Raw genomic sequence first — 23,858 nt, forward strand, 5'->3', positions numbered from 1 at the left:
AGTTTCAGTCAGTCCTGCCTTTAACCTCCTCCTCACTGGATGTCCCAGGAGCAAGATAAGTAGTCGGTAATAAAGAGACACAAATGTGGTCTCCAAGGGACTCATCATGGGTTAGTCTCCACCGAGCCCCCTGAGGGTAGGAGTGTTTGAAGAATACATGGATGGATGAGTACGTTGGTTTTGGTAGCTGGTGGGTGAGATATTGATGCCCTAATGCAATTCTTTGGTCTTCTTTAATAAGAAAGGGATCCTTGTGAGTTCACACCAGCAGTGTATGGTGGTCGGGCACTGGGGCCATTGGCAAATGGGAGAAGCTCGGCCTGGCTCATGCCTACTGCTCTTGTTTCCCCTTCTTCCTTCTCTTGATGCTTCCCTTCCCCATCTCCAAGCCCCCAGTCGATGTCCTAGGGCTGGGCCAAATCCCTTATTTCAGATGAAGTGCCCAGTTTAGCCCTGGAAGATGAAAAATGACCTCTTTTCTTCCCAGGTGATTTCAAGGAGAAAGCAATCCCCCCACCCTTCTCTTCCATACCCCTCCCACCCCCACAAGCAGACCAGCGGCAGGTTATGGAGGTAAAAATCACTCCGCTCACTCTTTGGAGGCCCCAGGTCTAAAGGCCAGGTCTGCCAAGAGCTTTTTGTCTCTGGACAAATAACTTTCCCTGCCTAGGCCTTGGTTTCCCCATCTGAAAAACGGCAGGGTTGAACTGCTCCTCATGATGCAAACATTCCATGATTAAAATAGATCCAATGAAGTGTGATTATCTAAGAGGCTTAATCACTCCAGGTGGCATTGCCATTTAAAAGAGGAGCTGCTCCACCCAAATGAGTCTCTAATTGGCAGCCTGCAGCGGAGGAGCTCCCCGAAGCAGGAGGACTTCCAAATTCCCTCACCTGCGTGCTGCCGTCTCCTCCAGCCCTAAGAGACAGCCAGTGGAGGGACCCTTTGGCCCGAAAGATCCTGCCCTCACAACAACTACTCTTCAGATGCTATACGCACCCACAAGAAATTTCTGTCATTCCTAGACCTGCTTGACTCACGGGAGGGAAACCTAGCTGGAAAGCAAAAGTTCCGATACACGGAGAAATCCTGTGCCTCAAAAATAAGCTGCCTGGGAGTTTGAACTCACAACTGAGAGTCGGGTGGCCCTGTTCCAGGTCTCCTTACAGCCGCACAGCTGTGGGCACCCCACGCGAGTTTTGCTTTCCTCCTCTTTAGAATGGGGTAATAACCAGCCCTGCCACCCTCGCCTGGCTGTTGTGAGAACCACAAGGAGTTGATGGCTGCATCGAATGTTTTGTGTAAAATGCTCCCTAAAAGCAAAGTGGTGGCGACGGCCTGCTCACATTCTCCAGATACAAATATCTGCATGGTAATAGGCAAACAGCACATCAGATTTCTTCTCCCAGCACTGGAGAGGCTGTGTGATGAAACAGTGAGATGCTAAATCACTCCCGAGCTGTTTTAAGGATTAGGCAGAAATGTTAATGGCAACAGATGTCGGCTTGTTCCCTCCAGGAAGATTTAGGTTTCAGTGGAGTATTTCTCTGCTGGCCTCAGCCTAAGACATGGCCACAGCCCTTTCTACAATCTTCCATTCAATCCAGAGAGCAGCTGGGCCCACTTTCTGCCCTGAGGTTAAAAATCTGGCTGGGAAACATTGGAAGCTGAATCTTGTCTTGGGAGTGCCGCAGGGTGAATATCATATCCTATCAGATCAGCTGATTCAAATCTTAGAAGAAATGAAATGCAGTCTAGAATCCAGTTTTTTCACGGGGGCCGTGAACAGAGATGAAATAACTGGGTTCTAGGCTGTGTTTGGAGATGCCTCAAGTCCCTGTACAGTGAGATCTGGGTGGCCCAGGTAAACTGCGTATGGCCTTACAGATCTAACATTCTAGGGGAGCATGAAAATGGATAGAGAGGCCAACCCAAGGATCGTTTCAGAAATGATCGAGGTTTCTCCTCCTAGCCCTTGGCAGCAAGGTGGCCACACTCTTGGGACAGGAGAAAGGCTGTGTCAACGTTGCTGTTTGAGCCTGCACAGTTTCAGAAACACTGCAACAGCAGAGCTGAAGCACCTCCAGGAAAGGAGCCAAGGGGACTTCTGAGCCCTTTGGACAGGGGACCGCATCCTGCCCCTCTGAAGGTTCCCTGGCTCCACACTCACCTTTGAAGGGGGACTGGGCTCGCGTCACGAGGAAGAGCCTCTTGCTCTTGCTCCGCGGCTCCTGGCGGACGTGGTAGCCCAGCGTGTTGCAGCGGCCCTTCTTGCAGCTCAGGCACAGGCCCTGGCTGAAGCTGTTCATGTCACCACACAGGTAGGCCATGCTCTGCATGCCGGCGTGCAGCAAGGAGTCGATGAAAAGGTGCACTGATCGCTCGTGGGAGCATTTTATGGTCTGGGTGATGGCTGGAACACAGGGCAAGAAGGACGTTATCACCCCTTAACCCAAAGCAGCCTCAACTCAGAGGATCACCTTGGTTCTCAGCCCACAGGGGATTAGCAGTAACACACAGAACAGGCAAGGGTGGGCTTGTCAAGGCAGACCCCTTGACAACAGCAGGATGCGACAACTGACCGAAACTAAGGGAAGTAGGCCCTCTGAGTCACGTAACGTCAGGCAAAATCCCACGCACTGCCGGGATCCTGAGAGCACTCCTCTATGACAGCGTGTTACAGTAGGCATTTTAATAGGCACCCAAGTCACTAAGGAAAGATCCAATTTATTAAGAGAGCAGGTTAGTGTAATTTATTATAGAAATATTTCTATCTTAAATGAGATAATTTAAAAGGCCCAGGTGCCGATGCCTGGAGGGTGGATTTTGTGGAACAGGCTTGTGTGGGACACCCCTTCTCTTAATATAACTAGATACACGAGACAATCCCGTGGCATTCTGATGGTCTGGAGAACGCTGAGGCCTCTTGACAACGTCTACCTTGTGTCCCAAAGCAGACATTGCATCCCTTAGGTAACAGGCCTGTGAACCAGCACAAGAATTGGATTTGGAAGGACATTGCCCAGTAACCAGGTCTGGACAGGCCTCACCTCCAAAACAAGCTTATGAGGTTGATCTACTAAGGATTTGACCTTTTTTTTTTTTTTTTTAATTCTCCAAATTTTAACCTAATCTGTAGTAAATAATTCTCAAGGGATGTTGAGGGACCACCACAAGATATGTGAAACACTTGCTGTAAAGGGACAGCACAGGTGACTTTGCCAAAACTATTTCTCCAGGTGTCTGGAGGCTAAATGCCAAGATTAGTCATTACAGCCTTGGACGCTAGCGGCTGCATTCCTTGGGCACCTACTAGGAAGCTGTGTATGCCGCGTGCCCCCCACTCCTCCACTGCCTGCATCTTCACTGCAGCTCCTTGAGGCAGCTGTTATCGGCTAGAAAACTGAGCTTCCAAGACATCCACTAACTCACCCAAGCTCATCCACCCAGGAGGTAGTGAAGGTGAAACTACAGTTATCCAGTGAGCCTCTGTGCAGCTGTGGCTGGGAGAACTACCCCAGGAACCCTTTCAAACACAGGGGTGAAGACCACTGAGAAAAACCAGCCCAAGCTTGCGCAAGCTGAATACCTACATTTGGTTCCATCGCTTTGAAGTTTAGCACAAAAGAGCAAATGGTAATGATTGGTCAGGAATGATTTACCAGGCAAATAAAGCCCATACACCATCCTGATGGTCTGTACTGAGCTTTGTGGGGGTGAAGTTTGGGATGAGGGCTGGATGGTCAGCTGGGAACTGCTGGTGGCTGGAGGGGAGGTGATGGGGTGGGGGAGGTGGGAGGGATGTAAGCAATGATAAGGGCAAGTTCCCAGAAGGCTTTCTCAGGCCTGGGCGGTGGAAGGCTGGGAGTCCAGCCAAAATGAGATGATGTGGAGTGTGAAGGTCATTCTGATATTGGAGAAGCGAGGATGGTGTCATCACAAGAGAATGTGTTCTCAGCTGAGTGTTGGATGATCAGAGTGAGGTGGCTTGTGGGGGTGGAGGGCTCTAGTTGGCTTGGAGTGATTGGCATGTCTTAATCAGGGTGATATTTTATAATAGCAAGAAATTTGGAATGCCCGTGGAATGTGCCGCTTCTGCTGACATTTTTGTTCTTTAATCCTGTGCATATTATCAATGTGCATGTTAATATTTCAGTTTTAGGACTTGAGAGAGAAGTGGGATCACAACCCAGATAACAGCACATTCTGTGTCTGCCCTGAGGTAAAGGGCATAAGGAGGACATATTTGAAGCTGAATTTCCCATTGGGAGAGTCTGAGTAATTTCCCCAATTAAACTGATGGGGTGGGATGACGAGTGAGAACTTCATCAAGAAGCCACAACCTATTAAGTGGATCCTCATGTGGTTCAGAAGAGAGGCAGTCCCTGGAATCAGGAAACTTCCAGAGAAGGAGGAATAACCACAGGCATCCGGACTCAACTCTCAGAAGAGCTTGTACCCTAGGAGAGGCTTTGCCTGGGCGCACGGGGCTGGGGTGAGAAGTGGGGGTTCCTGTTGGTGCCCTCTGCTCATCCTCAGGGCATGGCCTTGGCCTGTTGCCAGGAGTGGCCTGCTGGGGGGCGGGCACCCTTGCCCACTCCTGTATTCCTTCTCTCCGAGTGGGCTTGGTGACCATACACCCTGGGCCCCTATCCTTGCTGAACTCTTCCCTGAGTCCCGTATGTTGGTAGATTCCGCTGAATTCCAGAGGCCACATTGAAATGTAGGCTGGTACTCCCGGCCCATGACTTCATTCTCACCATTGAAGCCGTGCTGGGCAATATGTCTGTAGAGCTCTAGGAAGTGGCAGCCAGGCTGGAAGGAGCCCCCGTTGGGATAGAAGTCATAGTGTCCTATGGGCTGTTTGATGCCCACGCTCAGGCCCATGTGCTCCCGGGTAAACGTATGAATGGCATCCACAAAATTGGCGTCATCTGGAGAAAGACGATTGCTGGGGGAACTTCCCTCAAACAAAGGGCCCGCTGCATCCAGCCCTAATTAGAAAGCAGGGGTAAGCGTTAGGTGGGAGCAAGGAGAGGGGAAGAGAAATGTGCTTTTTAGCTTTTGGATATTATTACACATTAATGAACTAGCAGCAAGAAGAAACACCTAGGGCATAATCCTTCTCTAGAAAACCTCACCGTAAGCTTTTCTCAGTAAAACCACAGTAATTCATGGTGCTAACAATGACACACAGGCTGGGCATTAGCTAGGGGGGAAAGAGGTTTGCAGAAACTATCCAGTGGTAGACACAAGGTTCTGATGCCTGAGGCCAGGAGGCCTGGGCAACATAGTGAAACCCCAACTCTAAAAAAAAAGAATACAAAAATTAGCTGGGTATGGTGGCATGTGCCTGTAGTTTCAGCTACTCAGGAGGCTGTGGCAGGAGGATTACTTGAGCCCAGGAGTTTGAGGTTGCAGTGAACCGTGATTGCACCACTGTGACCCAGTCTAGGCGACAGAGGGAGATCCTATCTCAAATAGAAAAAAAAAAGGAATAAGGTTATGAGGGAATGCTTGATTTACTTAAGCAAATCAATTTTGAGTACCTCTCAAGCTACTTTCAAGACCATCTGTTTACATACAAAAAAAGCCAATATGCTCATTATAAGTAGTTCCAACCTACCTATCAAAGAATGAAATTTATTTACTTGTATGTGGTCAATAATTTCCCTAAACAAGCTGATTTTTCTCCTATGATGTCATTTCATTAGAATGTCCAGAACAGCCGCGGGACACCACTGTATGGGGTGAACATGTATGCAAGTAGGGGAGCTCAAAGCTCTGGACCTCAAGTGGCAGATGTCTGTGCATGAAGCAAGGTGGCAGCTCCTGGCTGACTGTGGTTGGGGAGTATTTATGCGCTCAAAGTTTTTTCCCTGTCTTTCTTCCTCTGCCTTCTCTGTAGGACCCTCTGGTGTCCCACCCCAGCCCTGGTTTCCTTCCCTACTGGGGGGCGAAGGAATTGAGAGTGGGCCATGAGATCACCCGTTCTCCAGCCCTACCCACAGTGACAAATGAAAAATGTCCTTGGCCAGGCACGGTAGCTCATGCCTGGTAATCCCAGCGCTTTGGGAGGCTGAGTCTGGCAGATCACCTGAGGTCAGGAGTTCGAGACCAACCTGGCCAACATGGCAAAACCCCGTTTCTACTAAAAATACAAAAATTAGCCGGGTGTGGTGGTGGGCACCTGTAGTCCCAGCTACTTGGGAGGGCTGAGGTAAGAGAATCACTTGAACCAGGGAGGTGGAGGCTGCAGTGAGCCAAGGTCATGCCACTGCACTGTAGCCTGGGCAACCGAATGAGACTCTGTCTCAAAAAAAAAAAAAAAAAAAGGGAAAAAGAAAAATGTCCTGATATGATTTCTATTCCTTTCTTCATCAGGCTGATGACAAGATGGCAAGAGGGTGTTCAGCCTTCCTGCTGTCTCTGAGGTGGGTGGGCCTGGCCTAATGTGACCCACAGCACCAGTCGGATGGAGAGGGTTCTGGGCCTCGGGCCTGATGCTGCCTTGCTGGGTGCGGACTCTGACCTCTGGCCCTACTTCTTCGGTGGGAGGGCTGCTCATCCCCAGGCTAATGTGGGTTAAATCCATGGGGGCCACACGCCGGTCTGTGACCAGGCTTCCCCAGTCACCAGCAAGATGAACAAAAAAGCATGAGGAAATGAGCTGTCATAATCACAAATGTATTCCGTTTAAATGTCTGCCATTATCCCCATTCTTTCTTATGTTAAAAGAAATTCTTTTATAAATGAATGGTGATAGTAGATAGTAGTTGTTTGTAAAAATGTCCTCATGGCCGGCCGTGGTGGCTCACATCTGTAATCCCAGCACTTTGGGGGGCCGAGATGGTGGATCACCTGAGGTTGGGAGTTCGAGACCAGCCTGACCAACATGGTGAAACCCTGTCTCTACTAAAAATACAAAAAAATTAGCCAGGTGTGGCTTAGCTACTGGGGAGGCTAAGGCAGGAGAATCGCTTGAACCCGGGAGGCAGAGGTTGCGGCGAGCCAAGATCGCGCCATTGCACTCCAGCCTGGGCAACAAGAGTGAAACTCTGTCTCAAAAAAAAAAAAAAAGGCCTCACTTGATAAAATATAAAATCGCAACAACTCTGTTATTCATCTAAAATGCTCTTTGTTTTGGCCTGTGAAATATTGTTTGAGCCTGCTAGGTCTTGAAGGATGAGTAGGAGTTTGAGTGGGTGAGTGGTGGGCAAAGCAAACAGTGCATGCAAAGGCCCAGAGGCACAAGAGGCCATGGTATGTTCGTGAAGTAGAGAAAAACCTTGTGCTGTTGAAGCCTAGAGCTATGGGAAGGGATCAGCAGGAGGAGAGGCTGGGGCGCTCTGGGGCTTCCACACTGAGAAAGGCCTTGCCTGTGCCTCCTGGGTTTTATACCTGTGGTATTAGTGGGCCTCAGACTTGGACTGGGGAACAATCTGACCAGCTGTGTGTTTTTGGATCCTAATCCCTGGCAGTGTGAAGGGTGGGGTTGGTGTCACGGAAGCCTGGGAGGAAGGCCTTCCTTGCACATGTGCAGACCTTCCTGGATATCTTGGGCAATTTCTGAGTGGGTATGGAGTTTGGGGTGAAGTTTTTGATGCAGAGCTCCCTCCCTCAACCCAAATGTGTCCCAGAATAAAACATAGACGTTTCACAAATGTGGAAATGGAGGCACTAACGTGGCTGATGAATTACAGCAAATTAAGGCTGTGATTCTTCACTCCGTAACTCGCCCAAATTAGACTTTGTAAATTACAGATTAAAAAATAAGACTCTTTCTTGCTAGAAAAGTCCATCTTTTAGTCCCATTTGGCACACCAACATGAGGCATTCGTTTGAGGGCAGGCAATAGGAATCAAGGCTGTAATTTGCTCTGAATTCTCTGGAACAGCAATCCATGACATTGGTCATGTTTGAGAGAATGTTACAAGTCCTCTCATGAGCTCTGATCCCTCACAATAAGAGTGGGGGTGTTTTAATGATGAGCCTGTTGGAAAAGCAGGTCCTCATTGGACACCCCCATGCAGTGGAGATCAGTGTGTGAGTTATTAGGCATGGTTACCTGTGATTCTCCCAATCTTGCGCGTTCCACCGATGGAACTGCCGGCAAATCCTGATACGTGTGCACCCAGGCTGTACCCAATTAGGTGAACATGGCTTCGAGAGAATTGAACAGATTCCTGGAAGACAGCAGCGGGATGGGGGCAGGAGAAGAGCTGCCTGGATGAAGGCCTTTTGTGGTCCAGTGTGTTGTGGCCCCCACCCTGTTCTTCGTGCCTGCTCAGAAATGAGGTGCCTTATTCACACTCCAAACTGAAACTAGTCTCTCACCTGGCTGACTCTCCTGGGACTCAGGTACCCGTGACCTCACCTGGTAGCTGCGGCCTCCCGCCTGCCTGTCTTCCCCTGGACACTAATGCCCTACAGAAGTGATCCCACTCATTTGTGTGGGGGCTTGGTAGCTTACAGAGTCTGTTTGTATCCCTTAGCATGTCCAAGGGGGTGAGCATAAGACAAATAGTGGATGAGGAGAGGGGAGAAGGTGGTTCTGTGAAACAGGGGTTCAACGGAGGCGTCTGAGAGAGCCTTGGGGTCTGGTGTCAGTCCTGTGCCTTCTCATTCCTGTGAGCTGAGCATTAGTGCTTCTCCTGCCTGGGCTGCTGTTGGAGACCAGCTTAATTCATTCACTCTCAGAGGAAGGGAAAGGAGGGAAGGGAGGTGAAGGAAGGACGGGGCATGTCGGTACCTCCAGCCACCGGAGAAGAGCCGCGACCTCCTTGCCCACAAGGCGGGTGTTGCGGACGGCGATGGTGTAGTGGTCGTGGGCCAGGGTGATCCAGTCCACCAGCCCCACGTTCACTGGCTGGGCCGGCTGAGACTTCAGCGCAGCCACCATCTGCCAGATCCAGTTTTCTAGTATGCCATCCACCTGAGGAGGGGACAGAGGGAGGGTCGCACTCGTTTCCTTTCTCCCCGCTCACCCTTCGGAATTCCTTCTCCAGCTCTTGGATAATGCTGGATCCTTCCCCGCAGGAGGAAGGGCTTGCTACGACGGTTCTCAGCAATGCACAGTTGACATTTTGGGCCAGAGAATTCCTTGTTGTGGGGGCTGTCCTGTGCATTGTACGATGTTTAGCAGTGTTCCTGGCCTTCACTAACCAGATGCCAGCAACACCCACCCACTGCCTCAGGTTTTGAAAACCAAAAATGTCTCCAAATTTTTCCATACATTCCCCCCCGCCCCCTGCCGAGAACAATTATCTTACTGTTTTTCCTCTTAGGGACTTTCTAAACCTTAAAACAGTAGAGAAATACGTGTAAATCAGGTCCTGGAAGCTGACCTGTCCCTTAGGGCCATTGGTACGCCTCCTTCTGCGTGCGGCTGCCCCACCTCACTCCTAAACCCACAGCGCTGGCTCTGCCCTGCGGACTGCGTTATGCTGGACTTAGCGGGATGGGCACTGGGAGCCTGACATAGTAGGAGGTACAAAATGTTTACAGAGAATTGTTCTGTGTGTGTGCCTTGTTTGAGAACCAATTTGCAGGGCACTCCTAATGGATTTACAGAGCAAAGACCCTTGCGCTGGGCCTTAAAGATCAGTAGGAGTCCACTAAGATGAATATGGGTGGGGGCTGGGCACGGTGGCTCATGCTTGTCATCCTAGCACTTTGGGAGGCCAAGGCAGGGGGATTGCTTGAGCCTAGGAGTTTGAGACCAGCCTGGGGAACATGGTGAAACCCCATCTCTACAAAAAATACAAAAGTTAGCCAGGTATGGTGGTGCATGCCTGTAGTCCCAGCTACTCCAGAGTCTGAGGTGGGAGGATGGCTTGAGCCTAGGAGGTCGAGTCTACAGTGAGCTGAGATCACACTGCCCTCCAGCCTGGGTGATAGAGTGAGACCCTGTCTCAACAAAACAAAACAAAGAAACAAAAAGAATACCGGTGGGCAGGTGAATGTGGTAGTGGTGAGGTCTAGGGCATTCCAGGCAGAAGGAACAGTGCGTGCAGAGGCACAGAATCGTGAAAGGGCAGTGTGGTATGTCAGGGGAGAGGAGGAAAGTTGGTGAGGTGAAGGCTTGACAATAGGGGGTGAAGCTGGAGAGCTCCACTGAGGGCCTGTCATGCCATTCCAGGGTAAGAGCCATTCCTTTACTAGATGTTTACCAAGTGCCTTCTATGTACATGGAGCATCTTGGGTTCAAATCTAGGCTCTCCCAGTTTCTAGCTGTGTAACCTTGGGCAAGTTATTTAACTTCTCTGCACTTCAGTTTTCTCACCTGGAAAATGGGGTTAATAATGCTCTCCTTCCAGGATTGTTATGAAGGAGAAATACGGTAATAGATCTAAAGCGCTTACAGCAGTGTCTAGAACATAGAAAAGACTCAGCAAATGTTCGTTACTGCAGTTGTTGTTGTTGTTGTTATTAATATTAGCAGTAATAGGAGGAGGAGACATGTACTAGGTTGGACAGAATTTTGATAATGAAGAGTGCATTTTGGTAAAAGCATCCTGGGAAGAGGCTCCTGTGGTCTTCATGTTGCATTTATAAACAAGACTCATTCATTTGATCTTTAATTCAGTTAACAAACATTTTGGAGCACTGATTACATAATGGATACCGGCCCACAGTGGTCTATTACATGAGAATAGGACAGAATCCTTCCCAGGAAGAAGCTTACAGCCTAGCAGAGCAGAGAAACACAGACAATTAGAAAACTGAGCTGCAGAGCAGTGCTGGAGAGTGCTCAGGGCCGCATGGGAACTCCCGGTGACCTGGTTTTTGGGTTACACTGAATGCCCCTGTGGGAGTGCTGGGATGAAGGCAGCAATGGCTTGCAGGAAGACCTGTTTGGGACTGTGTCTTACAGGAAAAGTGGGAGTTAATCAGGAAAAGAGGAGGAGAAAGAACACTCTAGGCAGAGGGCACAGACTAAGCCAAGACCAAGAAGAGAGAAGGCAGGTGCATGGGGTGTGGAGGAAGCTATTAATACAAGAAGTTGGATGTTGCTGGAACGTCATGTGGGAGGCAGGGAGAGGTGAGGGGAGGCAGGTGATGGAAGGGTTTGTTTTGCTCTCCAGGATAGGATAGATGGGGGTTTCAAGAGTACTTTTCAGCTAGATGGCAGGGAAAGGTTTCTAAGTCATGAAGTGGACACCAAAATCTCTGGAGGGTTCAAATTGTGAACTATGCTTGAAATCATGGGTGGGCTAGACACTGGGGAGGCAGGATTTCCTCTTGGAGACAAGTTCTCACATGGTTTGACTTCACCTATTGCCAGCAATATCCTTTCTCTCCTTCTTCCATAGTAATAGAATTTTTAGCATCACTAAATGGCTACATTTTCTTTAAGAGCCTATACTTTTCAGCCACCTTTCCACTTAGATATGGTCAATGGATGTAACTGAGAGAATTTCACAGAGGCTCTGGGACACCTAAAAAACACTCTTTTATACTAAAAGCCGTTGAATTATGTACACTTTAAATGGATAAATTGTAGGCTTTGTAAATTATATCTCTATAAAGCTCTTGTAAAAACCTTGCTTTTGACCCCTTTGCATACATCTTTTACTACATTGTGCTTCCTGGAATAAAGATGTGATGGCTAGTCCTCTAGCTGCCATCTTGGACTATGAGGATGAGGGTCACACCCCAAGATGGCAGAGCAGTGAGCTGGAAGGAGCTGGGGCCTGGAGGACTTCATTGACCAAAGCTGTCTAGCTGGTTTTTGGGTTACACATATCTTTGGAATATTTTGTGAAATGAAAACAAATTTCTGTTTTCTTTGAACCACTGCTAATTGGAGTCTCTGTTATTTGCTGCTGAACTTAAACCTTGCCGATACAACATTTCATTGGGAGTCCATTCTTCTGGCTTCCTATGTCCCCCCGTGTGTAACATGCAGATTCAGGAAGGAGGCTTCCTCCTGCATGGACTGCAATCCCTTGTGGGCCCCAATGGGCTGTGTGACCTCTTTGAGCCACATTCTATCTGAAACATGGAGATAATTATATTTTCTCACCCTGCTTACTCATGGAATTGAGATAATCAATGAGCTAATGCGTGGGGAAGCACTTGGAAAATAGAACGTGCTTTATAAACATCATGCATGGAGTTGTTATCACCAGCTCCCTATCTTTTTATGAACATGAACACACTAGAAAGAAAAAAAGAAAATGTGAAATCGGAGAGAAAAAAGGCATGTCAGCATTTCCTACCGACCACCCGTGGATTATCATCACCAGAGGCAGGGAGGAGTTGAAGCCGCACTCCTGTAACGTGTCCAGATGATTGATTCGAATCTGACAGCCCTGATTGGTTTCTCCAAAGAGCAGGAATCTGGTCTTCATCTCATGCAGCGTTTTGTTTGTTTCAACAGCTTGATCTCTTCTTCCAAATGGCTCTGGAATATAAGATTGGGGACAGTGCTTAGCCTAGCATCTGCTCCACCTGCAGCCCTCCGTCTTCTCAAAGTCTGCTTCTACAAGCACAAGCCAAAGAGGTTACTGGGAGATGCTGGAGATCAGAATGAGCCACAACTTTGGGGAGCCCCAAAGACTGTTTCCAGTGGAATGGCCAAGTGATGGAGGGTGGCCTAGGAGGTTGAGATCACCAGATCCTCTAGCCTGTTATCCCAGTGACCAGCCAGTCAAGCACTAGAGTCACCCTCTAGGTCATGAGGAATATAGGCAAGGCAGTTTTGGAGGCTTGGTGGATAAGCACCTCACCTCAAATTACACTGCCAAAAACTGATAGAGATGGAATTTGAACCCAGGTATCGCTGTCTACAATTTCATCTCTACGTCCCTACCTAGGGAGACAGTGAATAGAGCATCTTAGTTGGGTGACACTGTGTATTAGCTCCTGTGGCTCAACTTGTCCTCACGTGCAGACACATTATATCAGGTAAGCTTTGCAGGGACAAGGTACAGGGGTGAGGGTGGGGTGGGGTTGGGGGAATCACAGAGGGAGTAGTGGATGCCACTTGAGGGAGGATGTGGCATTCAGGGAGGGCTTTTCAGGGAATGTGATGTTGACCCTGGCCGTGCAGGATGATTGAGTGTGCGTGTGTTTTGTTGCGGGGGTCAGGGGTGGCTGAGGGAGCAACATGAGTTGAGGCTCAGAGGCATGGAACCTTGCATACATAAAGAGGCAGGAGACAAGGCCAGGCAGGCCAGAGCATGGACGGCCCTGGGATACTGAAGACTCTGGGCTTCATGCTCCAGATGCCAGGCTGCTGCTAAAGAGTTTGCAGCAGAAAAGAGTAGAGGAATATCCATTCGGAGGCTTTCCAAGGCCGTGGGAGGTGGAAAAGGAGAGGAAGATTGTTTTTAACATCTCAACTTCTGTTGTCTGACTGAAGGGCCTTCCAGCCTCTCTTCTGGGGGAGCCTCACTATGACCATGAGCCACTTTGGAGTGGGGGTGGGTTGCCATCCAACTCTGCCAGGCAGCCCGACAGCTGTCCTGTCTGTGGTGCTGGACCAGAGACAGACACCTCTGCGAAGAGGCCTGGTAGAGCCTGAGGAGGTGGCGCGTTTCCATGGCATGGCATGTCAAGATAGGCGCATCTTTTCTGCCAAGATTGGGGATCAGGCAAAGAGCCGGGAGAGGAAGCTCTCATCCTTTCCTTCTGGGGGAGGTGGGCTCCCCTGAGGCTGAGGAGCAGACACAAGGCCACTATGACCTTTTTGGTCAGTGAACTCAATTCAGCCCAATTAATAAGGACCCTGATCATTCTTTCTGAGAATAAAATCATTCAGGCTTCTCGAATAATATGTCTTGGGCTTTTGGTTTCAGGGGACAGCAGGACCAAGAGATGATGAACCTACAAAGTGCAAGGGGAGGTGTTAATGAAACCAATTTTCCTACCCAAAGGGTATTAACTCAAAAGGTTATTAATTCTCAGCAAAGGGCAATGATTTTTCACTCTGATGACAGAATGAAATGCATCATATTTTATTAAAAGGAGGTGTGAGCAAGAATTTGAATAACTTTTCTGAGATAATGAAGAAAATTTCTGCTGCCCTGTTTGGCTTTTCTGAGCTTACAGAGAGTCTCAGCTTGCCCTCGCTCCTGGAAGCCTGCTTCCAACCTAGCCTTCTGATTTCACTGGCTGCCCTCGTGACTGTCTAAGTCAGAAGCCGGGGTGTCACCTTGCACTGCTATGCCAGCCTCTCGATCAGTCCAAAGCTTCAGGCTTCCTAAATATCCCTAGAATCCTGTGCCTGAGTTCCCATGCACACTGTATCTTGCTTGGTTTGTTACAGCAGCCTCCTAACTGGTCTCTCTCTGTTTGGTCTCTCTGTCCTCCTGCACACAGCTGCTCAAAGAGTCTAAAACAGAAATCACTATGTCTGTTAGTGACTTTCAGCTTCATGGTATTGCAGCCAATGCCACCACCTGAATGATGATCCCTCATCCCCCACCTCCTCCTCTCTTTTCGTTCTCCTGCTACCAACAGTTCCCAAATGCCCTTTTGGACGCCAGTACCTTTGCACCTCACCTCCTGCTCTGTCTCTGCTGCTCCATTCATTAAAATGGAACTGAGACTTCACAGCCTCCAGGAAGCCTTCTCATCTAGTCAGAGATAATTACTCTTTCTTGCTCTCAGCACCGTACTGCCTCCCTGATCCTAATGCACTTGCCCTGCAGTGGGGTGATTTATTTATCCAGGTGTGTGCTTCCTCCACCTGTCGGTGAACTCACGGAGGGTAGCACGGGGCACAATGGTGGGTGCTCAATAAATGTTAGTGAGCGGTGAGGTGTCCTGCCAGATCCAGATCTCAGACCAAAGGCTGGCACTCAATCTTCAGCCATTTATACATTGGACCTAATGTATCTCATTTTCTTTTATTCAGAGACTGAAACACTATACCTTTCTTCATTTTAGGATAGCTGCCTCAAATGTTAAGAGGGTCATTTGAAAATAAAATGGGGATAAAAATAGTGCCTATCTTATGAGGTTGTTGTGAGGATTAAATAAGATATTTGTAAAGAGCTCAGAACAATGCCTGACATGTAATTAGCACCTAGAGAAGAGAGTGTTGTTAGAATAAGTACCAATCAGAGCATCTAGCATCTTACATTTCTGATCAGTGAAATCCTTTCTTTCTGTGGAAATTCACCCCAGTTGTCCTCATAGGACCAATTCTGCCTTGTGTATATTTACTCTGGATTTAGCTGTGAGATAAGCTCCAGCCCAGGTGGCTGAGGCTTCGAGGCTGTTCAGGAGAGACCATGGAAAAGAGTTGTCAGATGGAAAGCCCCACAAACAACTGGACTGAACAGGGCCCTCTCTTTTCTCTCTTCCTGGGGGCTTTAGCTCTCTTTAACATGTGTATGAGCGAGAAAGCTGTATACTGTATACAGGTATGTGCTCATTCATTTATTCACTTCCTCAACAAACACTTATTAAGCATGTATTATGCCCCAGGCCCTGGCTAGGTACTAGTTGGAGGCAAAGAGAGCATGTGGCTCCTTTCAGGAGTCCCCAGCCCCATGGCGGTGTGGGGGGTGCAAGCATGAAAAGCAACTATTAAAAGTGGTTGCTGTGTTGCAGCGGAGGAATGCCCTGCGTAGGGGCTTTAGGGAAGACGTCAAGAGAAGATAAAGCATCGGTCAAGTCTAGATGGATGAAAGATTCTTTAAGAGCTCATATCCATGAGCAATTGTTAAAGAAAGTGGGGCTCTGGTGCCTATAAAAATAAGATTGGGTGGATGACATGAGCGTTGAAGGGCAGTTGTGGAGAAGGTAGACTAGAATTATTTTGTGCAACTTCAAGAGTTTGAAACAAACAGAATCAATGGGTGGGCATGACATGGAAGAACATTTTTAACTTGAAGTAGTTGGCAAAAATTCATAGTTGAAGAACTTGGGACAAAGAGAAAATAAGGGCAGCAAAACAATAAAGACAGAAATGTCAATATTAACACCCAAAAATGTACACTATGTGATATTATAAGGCTGCTGAAGATGGGCCACAGATTTTTTTCTGAGCTCCTTCTTGGCCACATCAAAGAGGGAAGCAGGATCAGTCATAGCATTCCTGGTGGCCAGGTACTCGTACATTTTTGGTCCTGAAACCCAAGATGGTTTCCCTATGTGTTATTGAAAAAGGAGGTTACAAATCTATAGCAGCAAGTTTTCTGTGGTTAACTCTGAGAGCCCTGTAATCTTCAGTGAAACAGCAGCCACAGCACCAAATAGCATTTAAGTCACAGTGAGTCTATAAGAGATTCTTCACTATAATTGAGCTGCAGTCCCTATGACTGAGGGAGGCAGGGGCCATTTCAGGTCACATTTAGGGGTGGAAGGAATAGAGCCCTGAAGCCCAAGGGTCTGAGCCTCCATGAGATCAGAGTCTGTTGCTTATTCCTAGAACACTTAGGACACTTGGGCATCCTAAGGGAAGCCCTTGGCTTCAAGGACTCACTGCTGTGCCCACCCTCATACCTTTACTGCAGTTTCTTCCTACAAGCTTTGGCTTTGCACATCACCAGGTCTCGACTGGGCATCTTTGCCTGGGTACTCTTTGGGCACTACAGACTCAGCAAGGCCAAACTAAATGTATTTGCCTCCCTCCCAACCCATTCTTCTTCCTTTCTTCCTATGTTTCCTATTGTGGTTCATGACACTGTCATTCATCTCTATGCCCAAGCTAGAAAGCTTAGAGCTTATGCCCTCTCTTGCTTCTCTACTGGGTCACCAAATACTGAGGACTCAGCCTCAGAATGATCTTTTCTTTCTCTGCCCAGTGGCGTAGTGTAGGTCCTTAGCCTTTTTTTCCCCTTCAAATTATAGTGTTGAGTAGACTTTTAACTGTTTCATATTTTATCTTGCTTTTTATAGAATTAAGGGATGCTCATTGTATGTACGCTGAAAATATATTTCAGTATAATTTGAAAAATGCTGAAAAAATAAAGTACTATTATTTAGAAAAAAACACAAATAACATTTGGAGTATGTCTTCATAATCTTTTCTTATGGAGATATTTGTTCCATAGATCCTTATTTACAGTGTGTATAATTGAGATCATGTTACATAAATGGTTTTAAATCCTTCTTCACTTATCATTATCATTTTCGCATAGCATCAAAAATTCTTCAAAACATACTTGGAAAAAGTGCCATAATTTATTTACTTATTCCACTATTGTTGAAGATTTATGCTGTTTCAAGGTTTTCTTTGCCCTATTACAAACAATTCTCTGATGATACTCTTTATGTATAAATATTTGTCTGAATCTATTAGTATTTTCTTAGTGTAGTTTCCTAAAAGTAGAATCAGTTCCTTACGTATGATCCTATTTATATCTCTTTATATATACATATATATTCAAATAGATCTTCAGCATTTTTAAAAGCTAATATATATTGAATGCTTTCTCTGTGCCAGGCACTTTTCTAACAGTCTTATTTGTATTGACTCATTTAAACCTGGCAACTCTGTGATAAGCTGTGAGGAAAGGATATGCTTTAGCTATGAGTGAAGAAATTGGTTCCATATTGGATGAGCTAGAAGCAGCACATTCTCCAAGCATATCTTCTGAAATTGGAGCTTTTCTCATGTCTTCAGAAGAGGTAAAGTCACACCAGTGATAAGAATCTGGGGATGATACTGTGGTTTTAGGAGGAGGAATGTTAAATTGAGGTAAGTGATCGAATCCATCAAGGGATTCAGCCCCTGTATCCAGGAAAAGGGGTTGATGGACTAGGGAGGCTCGGGGTTGTCCTCTGTATAACAGTAAGTTCCTAGAGCAGCAAAACAATCCTTAAAATTAGTCAGAAGGTGAAGCTGGGTCCAGCCATTACATTTCTAATATTATTTCTTGCAGCAAGTGGTTTTTCTATTCCTAGTCAACTCCTAGGTTTGAGGGTTCCTGATATTTCATACAAGAAGAAATTATTTCATTTTTTTTGGGTAAGGACATCAGGAGATGGGTGACTGCAGGCAATTGAGGTGGGCCACCTTCCATAGGAGAGAACCAGGGATTCTACCATAGGAAGCCTGATTGGAGTCAGGATCTGCCTCCCGCCCATGATGCCTGGACTAGAGGCGGTTGCTCAGCTCAGTGTTTGTTGAGCCCTTTCATGTATTGGCTGGTGCTGGGCACACAAGTGCATAAGAAGCCTCAGGTATTGCTATGCCCCTCACAAGGTTTTTCATACAACATGCATTACTTAATTTGCAAATGTGTGTGTGGGGGGGCGTTTGCTTTGTAAACATCCGCTGCTGAAAATATTCCCAGACCTGGCAAGGGTCCTCTGGAAGACCGAAATTTCATAATTGCCCTGAAAATTCTCCAGGCCATGTACTCTGCTCAGGATGGAACAATCCTATGTGATAAATGTAGCTGCAGCTCTGTCCCTGGCTTCTGTGGTCAGGCCAATGATTTGTAGCTGGGCAATGTTGACTTCAGAATTTCTTGTACGATGGAAAGATGGAAACATTTGTGTGGGAATTTAGTCACTGCTGGACCTTACAGATTCAGCCCCTAGCTGTTGCTGAGCTTTGTCGGGAGATAAGCAGATTCTGCCCAAGGCCATGGTGAGGAATGTTTCTCCCACTCCCGCCATCTTGAATTTTGCCCTGACCTGGACACCTGACCCTCCCATTTACTTATTTTCTTGAAAATAATTCTGTGTCTCAATTTCTGAATGTGCACAATATTTACTAAACTTTGTATTTTCCTTCACCTCTTGTGACACCCTAGCATCACTTCACTATAATATTGAACCTCAATTACCCAAGGTATAAATCACTCCTAAGGAGTGAATGAGGTGCTTTGTAAAGCCGTGGTAATTTTTCAGGTCATTAAGATATTGTTTTGAACTCAGAAGAAATTCCTAAGTTTGTCTTGAGTGGGTTTCTTTTCTAGCTATTCTTTACAAACAGCTTTAGGTTCTAAAGCTGCTGAAATTAATTTATCACCTTTTGGAGGTTGCCATCTTCCCATCATTTTTTGCATTCTTGTTTCACCTGTTCTTTGTTGTTGTAGTTGCTCTTTACTATTTTGTTGTCATATAAGAAAATGAGATATGGGATGGAAGGAAAGCTATTTTCGTGTCTGATCTATTCTGTTTTTTTTTTTTTTAGTCCATTTTGGCGCCATACTACTGTAGCCTGAGGCCACAATTTCTTCTTTTGTGGATCCCAGGGAACAAAGTAAGTAGAGTCTTTCTTCTTGCCAAAAAGTTTTTTTCTTCTAAACTTTTCTCTTAAATTCTCTTGAATTCTACTGCACTTCTGGCTAGAATCAGAATGATTTTTTTCTTTTAAGAAATCTGGTTATGAAAGAGTATGCCATTCAGAAGAGCTTTCAATTTGTACTGGAATCCTCTCTGGGGAAAGTGGGGCTTACTTCCCTAACGTCCTTCCAAGGTCATGGGCGTATTCTACCCTGTGTAGGTTCAAGGTAGGGTGAGAGAATTGAACAGATATCCTTAAAAGAAGATACACAAAGGGCACACGTGTACAAGAAAAGGTGCTTAACGTCATTAGTCATGGGAGAAATGCAAATTTAAAACACGACAGAATATCACTTCTCTCCCTTTAGAATGGCTAAAATTAAAAAGACTGACAAAACTGGGTAGAACTCCTCATAGACTGCTGGTGAAAACAAAAAATACTTTCTTTGGAAAACAGTTTGACAAGTTCTTTAAAGGCAAATGTACACTTACAATAAGACCCAGTAAACTCCGGGCTTAAGTGTTTACTCAGGAGAAATGGAAACATATGTCCACATAAAGATTCAAATGTTCATGGCAGCTTTATTCATAATAACCCCAAACCTGAAACAACCCAAATATCTATCAACTGGTAAATGGATAAACAAATTGTGGCATATCCATTCAATGGAATACTACTCAGCAGGAAAAAGGAACAAATTGCTAACACATGCAAGAACATGGATACATCTAAAATGCATAAAGCTAAGTGAAAGAAACTAGATTTAAAAGGTTACAAATTGTGTGATTCCATTTATAGGATGTTCTGGAAAAGCAAAACTATAGTGATGGAGAGCAGATCAGTGATTTCCTGGGTCCAGGGAATGGGGTGGGGATTAACTAGCAAAGGGCAAAAGGGAATCTCTAAAGAGAGATGGAAATATCCTATATCTTGATGGTGATCATGGTTACACAAGTGCATATTTAAAATGATTGCTGGAATAATGCACTACAGTCAAGCAATAATGTGGTTTCTCCACATTGCCCTGGATCCAGGACGAGCAGCATAGGCTGCACAGCAGGCCTTCTATGGTAGTTACTTGTATAAGTCAGGGCTGGGCCTGGCTGCTCCTGGTTTGCAGGCCTCAGAGGACAGGATGTTTCTGAGTTTTCTGGAGGTTGGGGTCAATTGGCAGAGATAAGTCCAGGACTGACTTTCAACCAAAAGACCAGGTCAGGGAGGGAGCCAGCCCTCATGGAGCAGGGTCTCAGGGAGACTTGGCATGTCCGGAAGGTCTTCCCTGGTTCCTTCAGGCCGGGGATGGCCAAGGGGTCCCTGGGGACTATCCTGTGGTGACCAAGTTGTCCAGCAAGAGGGTTAGAAACACAAGGGGCCTGGAGACCATGCAGCGTCACAGCACCCAGCCTGCATTTCAAACAACCTGTACTTATTGAGGAATAATTCATTTTCCTTCTCTTATCAAACAAGGATCTAGATAACACCACCCATCTACACTTCCAGTTCTCTGGAGAGAACCCGCTTTACCACACCAAGTGGATAGAATTCCACAGGGAAGCAAACCAAGTCAACATTCAGTTGTCCTGTGCGATATCTTTTACTATGTGTTGGAAAATAGCTGGGTGATGCCCTTCTCCCACTCCAACCATTGCTCCCCAAGGACCAGGGAGCTTTTATTGGTAGTGATGATCTAGTCTGCCTTCCTTATGTCACAGATGAAGAAACTGGAACCCAGAAAGGCACCTGACATGCCCCAAACCATGCATCCAGGTAGAAACACTGGGCTCTCCTGACATTCAAGCCAGCATCTTTCTACTGCGCTGGAGGACAGAGGTTGCGACCCTCTTCCCTGCGTGTTCTAGGACTCTTCCTATCTCTGTTAAAGCTCAGAGGGCTTGCATTCCATGCCACATAAAGGCCGATGCCTTGAAGTAAGGCCCCTGGTCGGCACAAGAGGAAATGGGTCTTGAATCACAGAAGACAACAGACCGGGTCTTGAATCACAGATTCTCTTGTCTATGGGAAATACCCCCAAACAATTGGGGTGACCAGGGTAATAAAAACAAAGAGTCCCATGACCTTCACCCTTCAAACACCTGGCAGAGCTGCTGTCTGCTGGTCTCATTCTCAGACTAGACTTTTTTTCTTTCCCTCCCAGAGGTAACTCTAGGAGAATCCTCACCCAGCTAAGGGGGCTGTGAGGCTGGCATCTGACCACAGTTAGGCCAGAGAGGCTCCCCAGGAGCTGGACAATCACAGGCCCTTCAGCTGCTCTTGCCCCGAGAGGTCTTGGCTTACAGTGAAGTTGTCAACTGCTGTTTTGATTGGCAAATTAATCCCATTGTGTTCTTGTTCCAAAACTTTATTTGATGTATCATGACTGTCTAGCTCCTGGCTTTGAGCTTCGTTTGACCTTATCCTTCATTCCTGTATCAGCCATAACTACACAATTGCCAAGTGAAGCTTACAAGGAATAGAAGGAGGGGTGGGGGCGGAGGACCTTTGACATCACAATCAAGGAATCTAGGAATATGCAAGTCCTATCTCAGCCCAGCGCCACCTACCTCATGAAGTTACTGCTAGAGACAAGGATCCTGGGTGCCCTGGCAGGTGGGGACAGGCACTACTTTAGTATTGGCAGTGACTGTGCCTGTAAAAGGAAAACGAGGGCCACTCCCTCCTCCAGGTCAGCTGCCAGAAGATGAATTGGGTGCCTTATACTCAGTGAGAAAAGAAGAGAAGATTGCAGCTTTCTTTCCAGTCTGGACCCATGGATGGAAGAGACTCAAGATGGGCCCACACCCTGAGCGTGGCTTGTTACTGCCCAGCAAGACACCGTGCTGTGAAGTGGTTAGGGGCTTGGGCTCTAGCCAGGTACAGTGGTGCATGCCTGTAGTCCAAGCTACTTGGGAGGTTGAGGTGGGAGGATCACCTGAGCCTGGGAGGTTGAGGCTGCAGTAAGCCATGATTGTGCCACTGCACTCCAGCTGAGGTGACAGAGCCAAACCCTGCCAAAAAAAAAAAAAAAAAAAAAAAAAAAAGGCACCTGAGCTCTGGAGCCAGATTGCCTGGCTTAAATCCCAGCTCTGCTACTTATTAGCTGTGTGACCTTGGGCTAGTTATTTAACCTCTCTGTGTCTCAGCTATATAATAAGACTAACAGTAGTACCTACCTTACAGGATTATTGTGAGTGACAGATATGTGCCCCCGAGACGTGTTTTTAGGCTAGATTTAATCAGGCAAAAAGAAAAGTGAGAGTGAGGGCAGAGGTGACCTGGGAACGCCTGGCTGTTCTATAGGAGTGTTCCCCTCCCTGGAGCTGGAATCTGGGCAAAGATAAACTCTTGCAGCATGAGGAAAGCATTAAGCATTAACTCGGCCAAACAGCCCAAGGTTATTCTTTATTATTATTTTTTTTTGAGACAGAGTTTTGCTCTTGTCACTCAGGCTGGAGTGCAATGGGGTGGTCTCGGCTCACTGCAACCTCTGCCTCCCGAGTTCAAGCGATTCTCCTGCCTCAGCCTCTCGAGTAGCTGGGATTACAGGCAGTAAACCGTGGGTGGGGATTGTGGGCTGAAGCATGTTGGATGTGCTCTTTGGGGCAGAGGTTTGGGGGCTGCCTGATGAGAAAATGGGCCTGATCTAGTCCTTGAACCTCCCTAGGGCTTCCCCATATGGAGGCCTGGGGCTGAGAGGGCAGGCTCTTGGGTATGCTTTTAGAGACTGAAGGCCCACCCTGATCCCATTCATTCATTCCACCACCCATTTATTAAGCACCTATATGTCAGGGATTGTGAATACACTGTGATACCTAACAGTGAATAAGACAGACCATGCTTTCAGAAAGCTCATCGTCTTACGGTAGATGCAAGTAAATAAACAACTGCCACACAGTTTCGAAAGTGTTGTGTTGGCTGAAGAATAGGAAGGTGCCCACCCAGCCATAAGGTGGCTGGTGTAAAGACAGCCAGATGAACTCCATTGGTGGGTGGTGCTGCCAGCTCCCCAGATAATCTTGGGAATTTTAATCAAAGGCTGGCCCTGATGGGAGGGAAGGATTATGAAATGTAGGGGGAAGGTGAGCTTATGTATGGCCAATATAGTCACCTCTAGACTCACAGAGGTTGAGGTCATGGCTGCAGCATCCACCCTGGGCCCTTCAGCTTTCCTGAGGCCCTTGGTGTCTCTCATCTTCTTTGAGACTTGCCTGACCCTGGGGTCTGCAGCACAGCTATTCCTATCCTAGGCATGTTAATTTCCTCATGAAGAAATAAGGAGGGGTTCAGTGACTGCCAAGGCCCACAATGGGCTAAAAAAGCAAATCAGGACCAGAATTCGATTTCTCCGTACATCTAAGTTCTGAGACTATAAAACTTTTCTGGGCATGTGCACTATTTCCCCTAAGATATTCTTTTGGACCCGTATCCTCCCTTCACCACCCATATCTGGAGGCCCAGCTGACTGCTGCCTGCCCACTTCAGACCACAGGCAGGTACCCCAACAGTTTCCAGGTTGCCATAGGGAGCAATGGCAGAGACAGGGTAGTGGAGTGGCCAGTGGGGCGGGCACTGGCTTTGGAGCCAGTCAGCTCTGTGTTTGATTGTTTAACACTTATTAGCTGCACGGCCTTGGGAAGCTTGCTTAACCAGTAGGAGCCTCAA

The 23,858-nt window shown here is 47.1% G+C and overlaps 1 protein-coding gene across 2 annotated transcripts in view; it reads right to left on the reverse strand.

The window, feature by feature from the left end:
* LIPC (lipase C, hepatic type) overlaps nucleotides 1-23,858 on the reverse strand; it is a 155,455-nt gene that overhangs the window by 18,968 nt on the left and 112,629 nt on the right. For both annotated transcript variants that reach the window (XM_055278371.2, XM_055278370.2), the window contains 5 exons: nucleotides 12,226-12,410; nucleotides 8,754-8,936; nucleotides 8,070-8,187; nucleotides 4,762-4,995; nucleotides 2,172-2,414 (listed from right to left, as the gene is read on the reverse strand). In XM_055278371.2, coding sequence (XP_055134346.2) covers nucleotides 2,172-2,414; nucleotides 4,762-4,995; nucleotides 8,070-8,187; nucleotides 8,754-8,936; nucleotides 12,226-12,410 — 963 coding nt within the window. The remainder of the gene's footprint in view (nucleotides 1-2,171; nucleotides 2,415-4,761; nucleotides 4,996-8,069; nucleotides 8,188-8,753; nucleotides 8,937-12,225; nucleotides 12,411-23,858) is intronic.

Source organism: Symphalangus syndactylus, chromosome 5, assembly GCF_028878055.3.
Source record: "Symphalangus syndactylus isolate Jambi chromosome 5, NHGRI_mSymSyn1-v2.1_pri, whole genome shotgun sequence".
In the NCBI taxonomy this organism is placed as follows: domain Eukaryota; kingdom Metazoa; phylum Chordata; class Mammalia; order Primates; family Hylobatidae; genus Symphalangus; species Symphalangus syndactylus.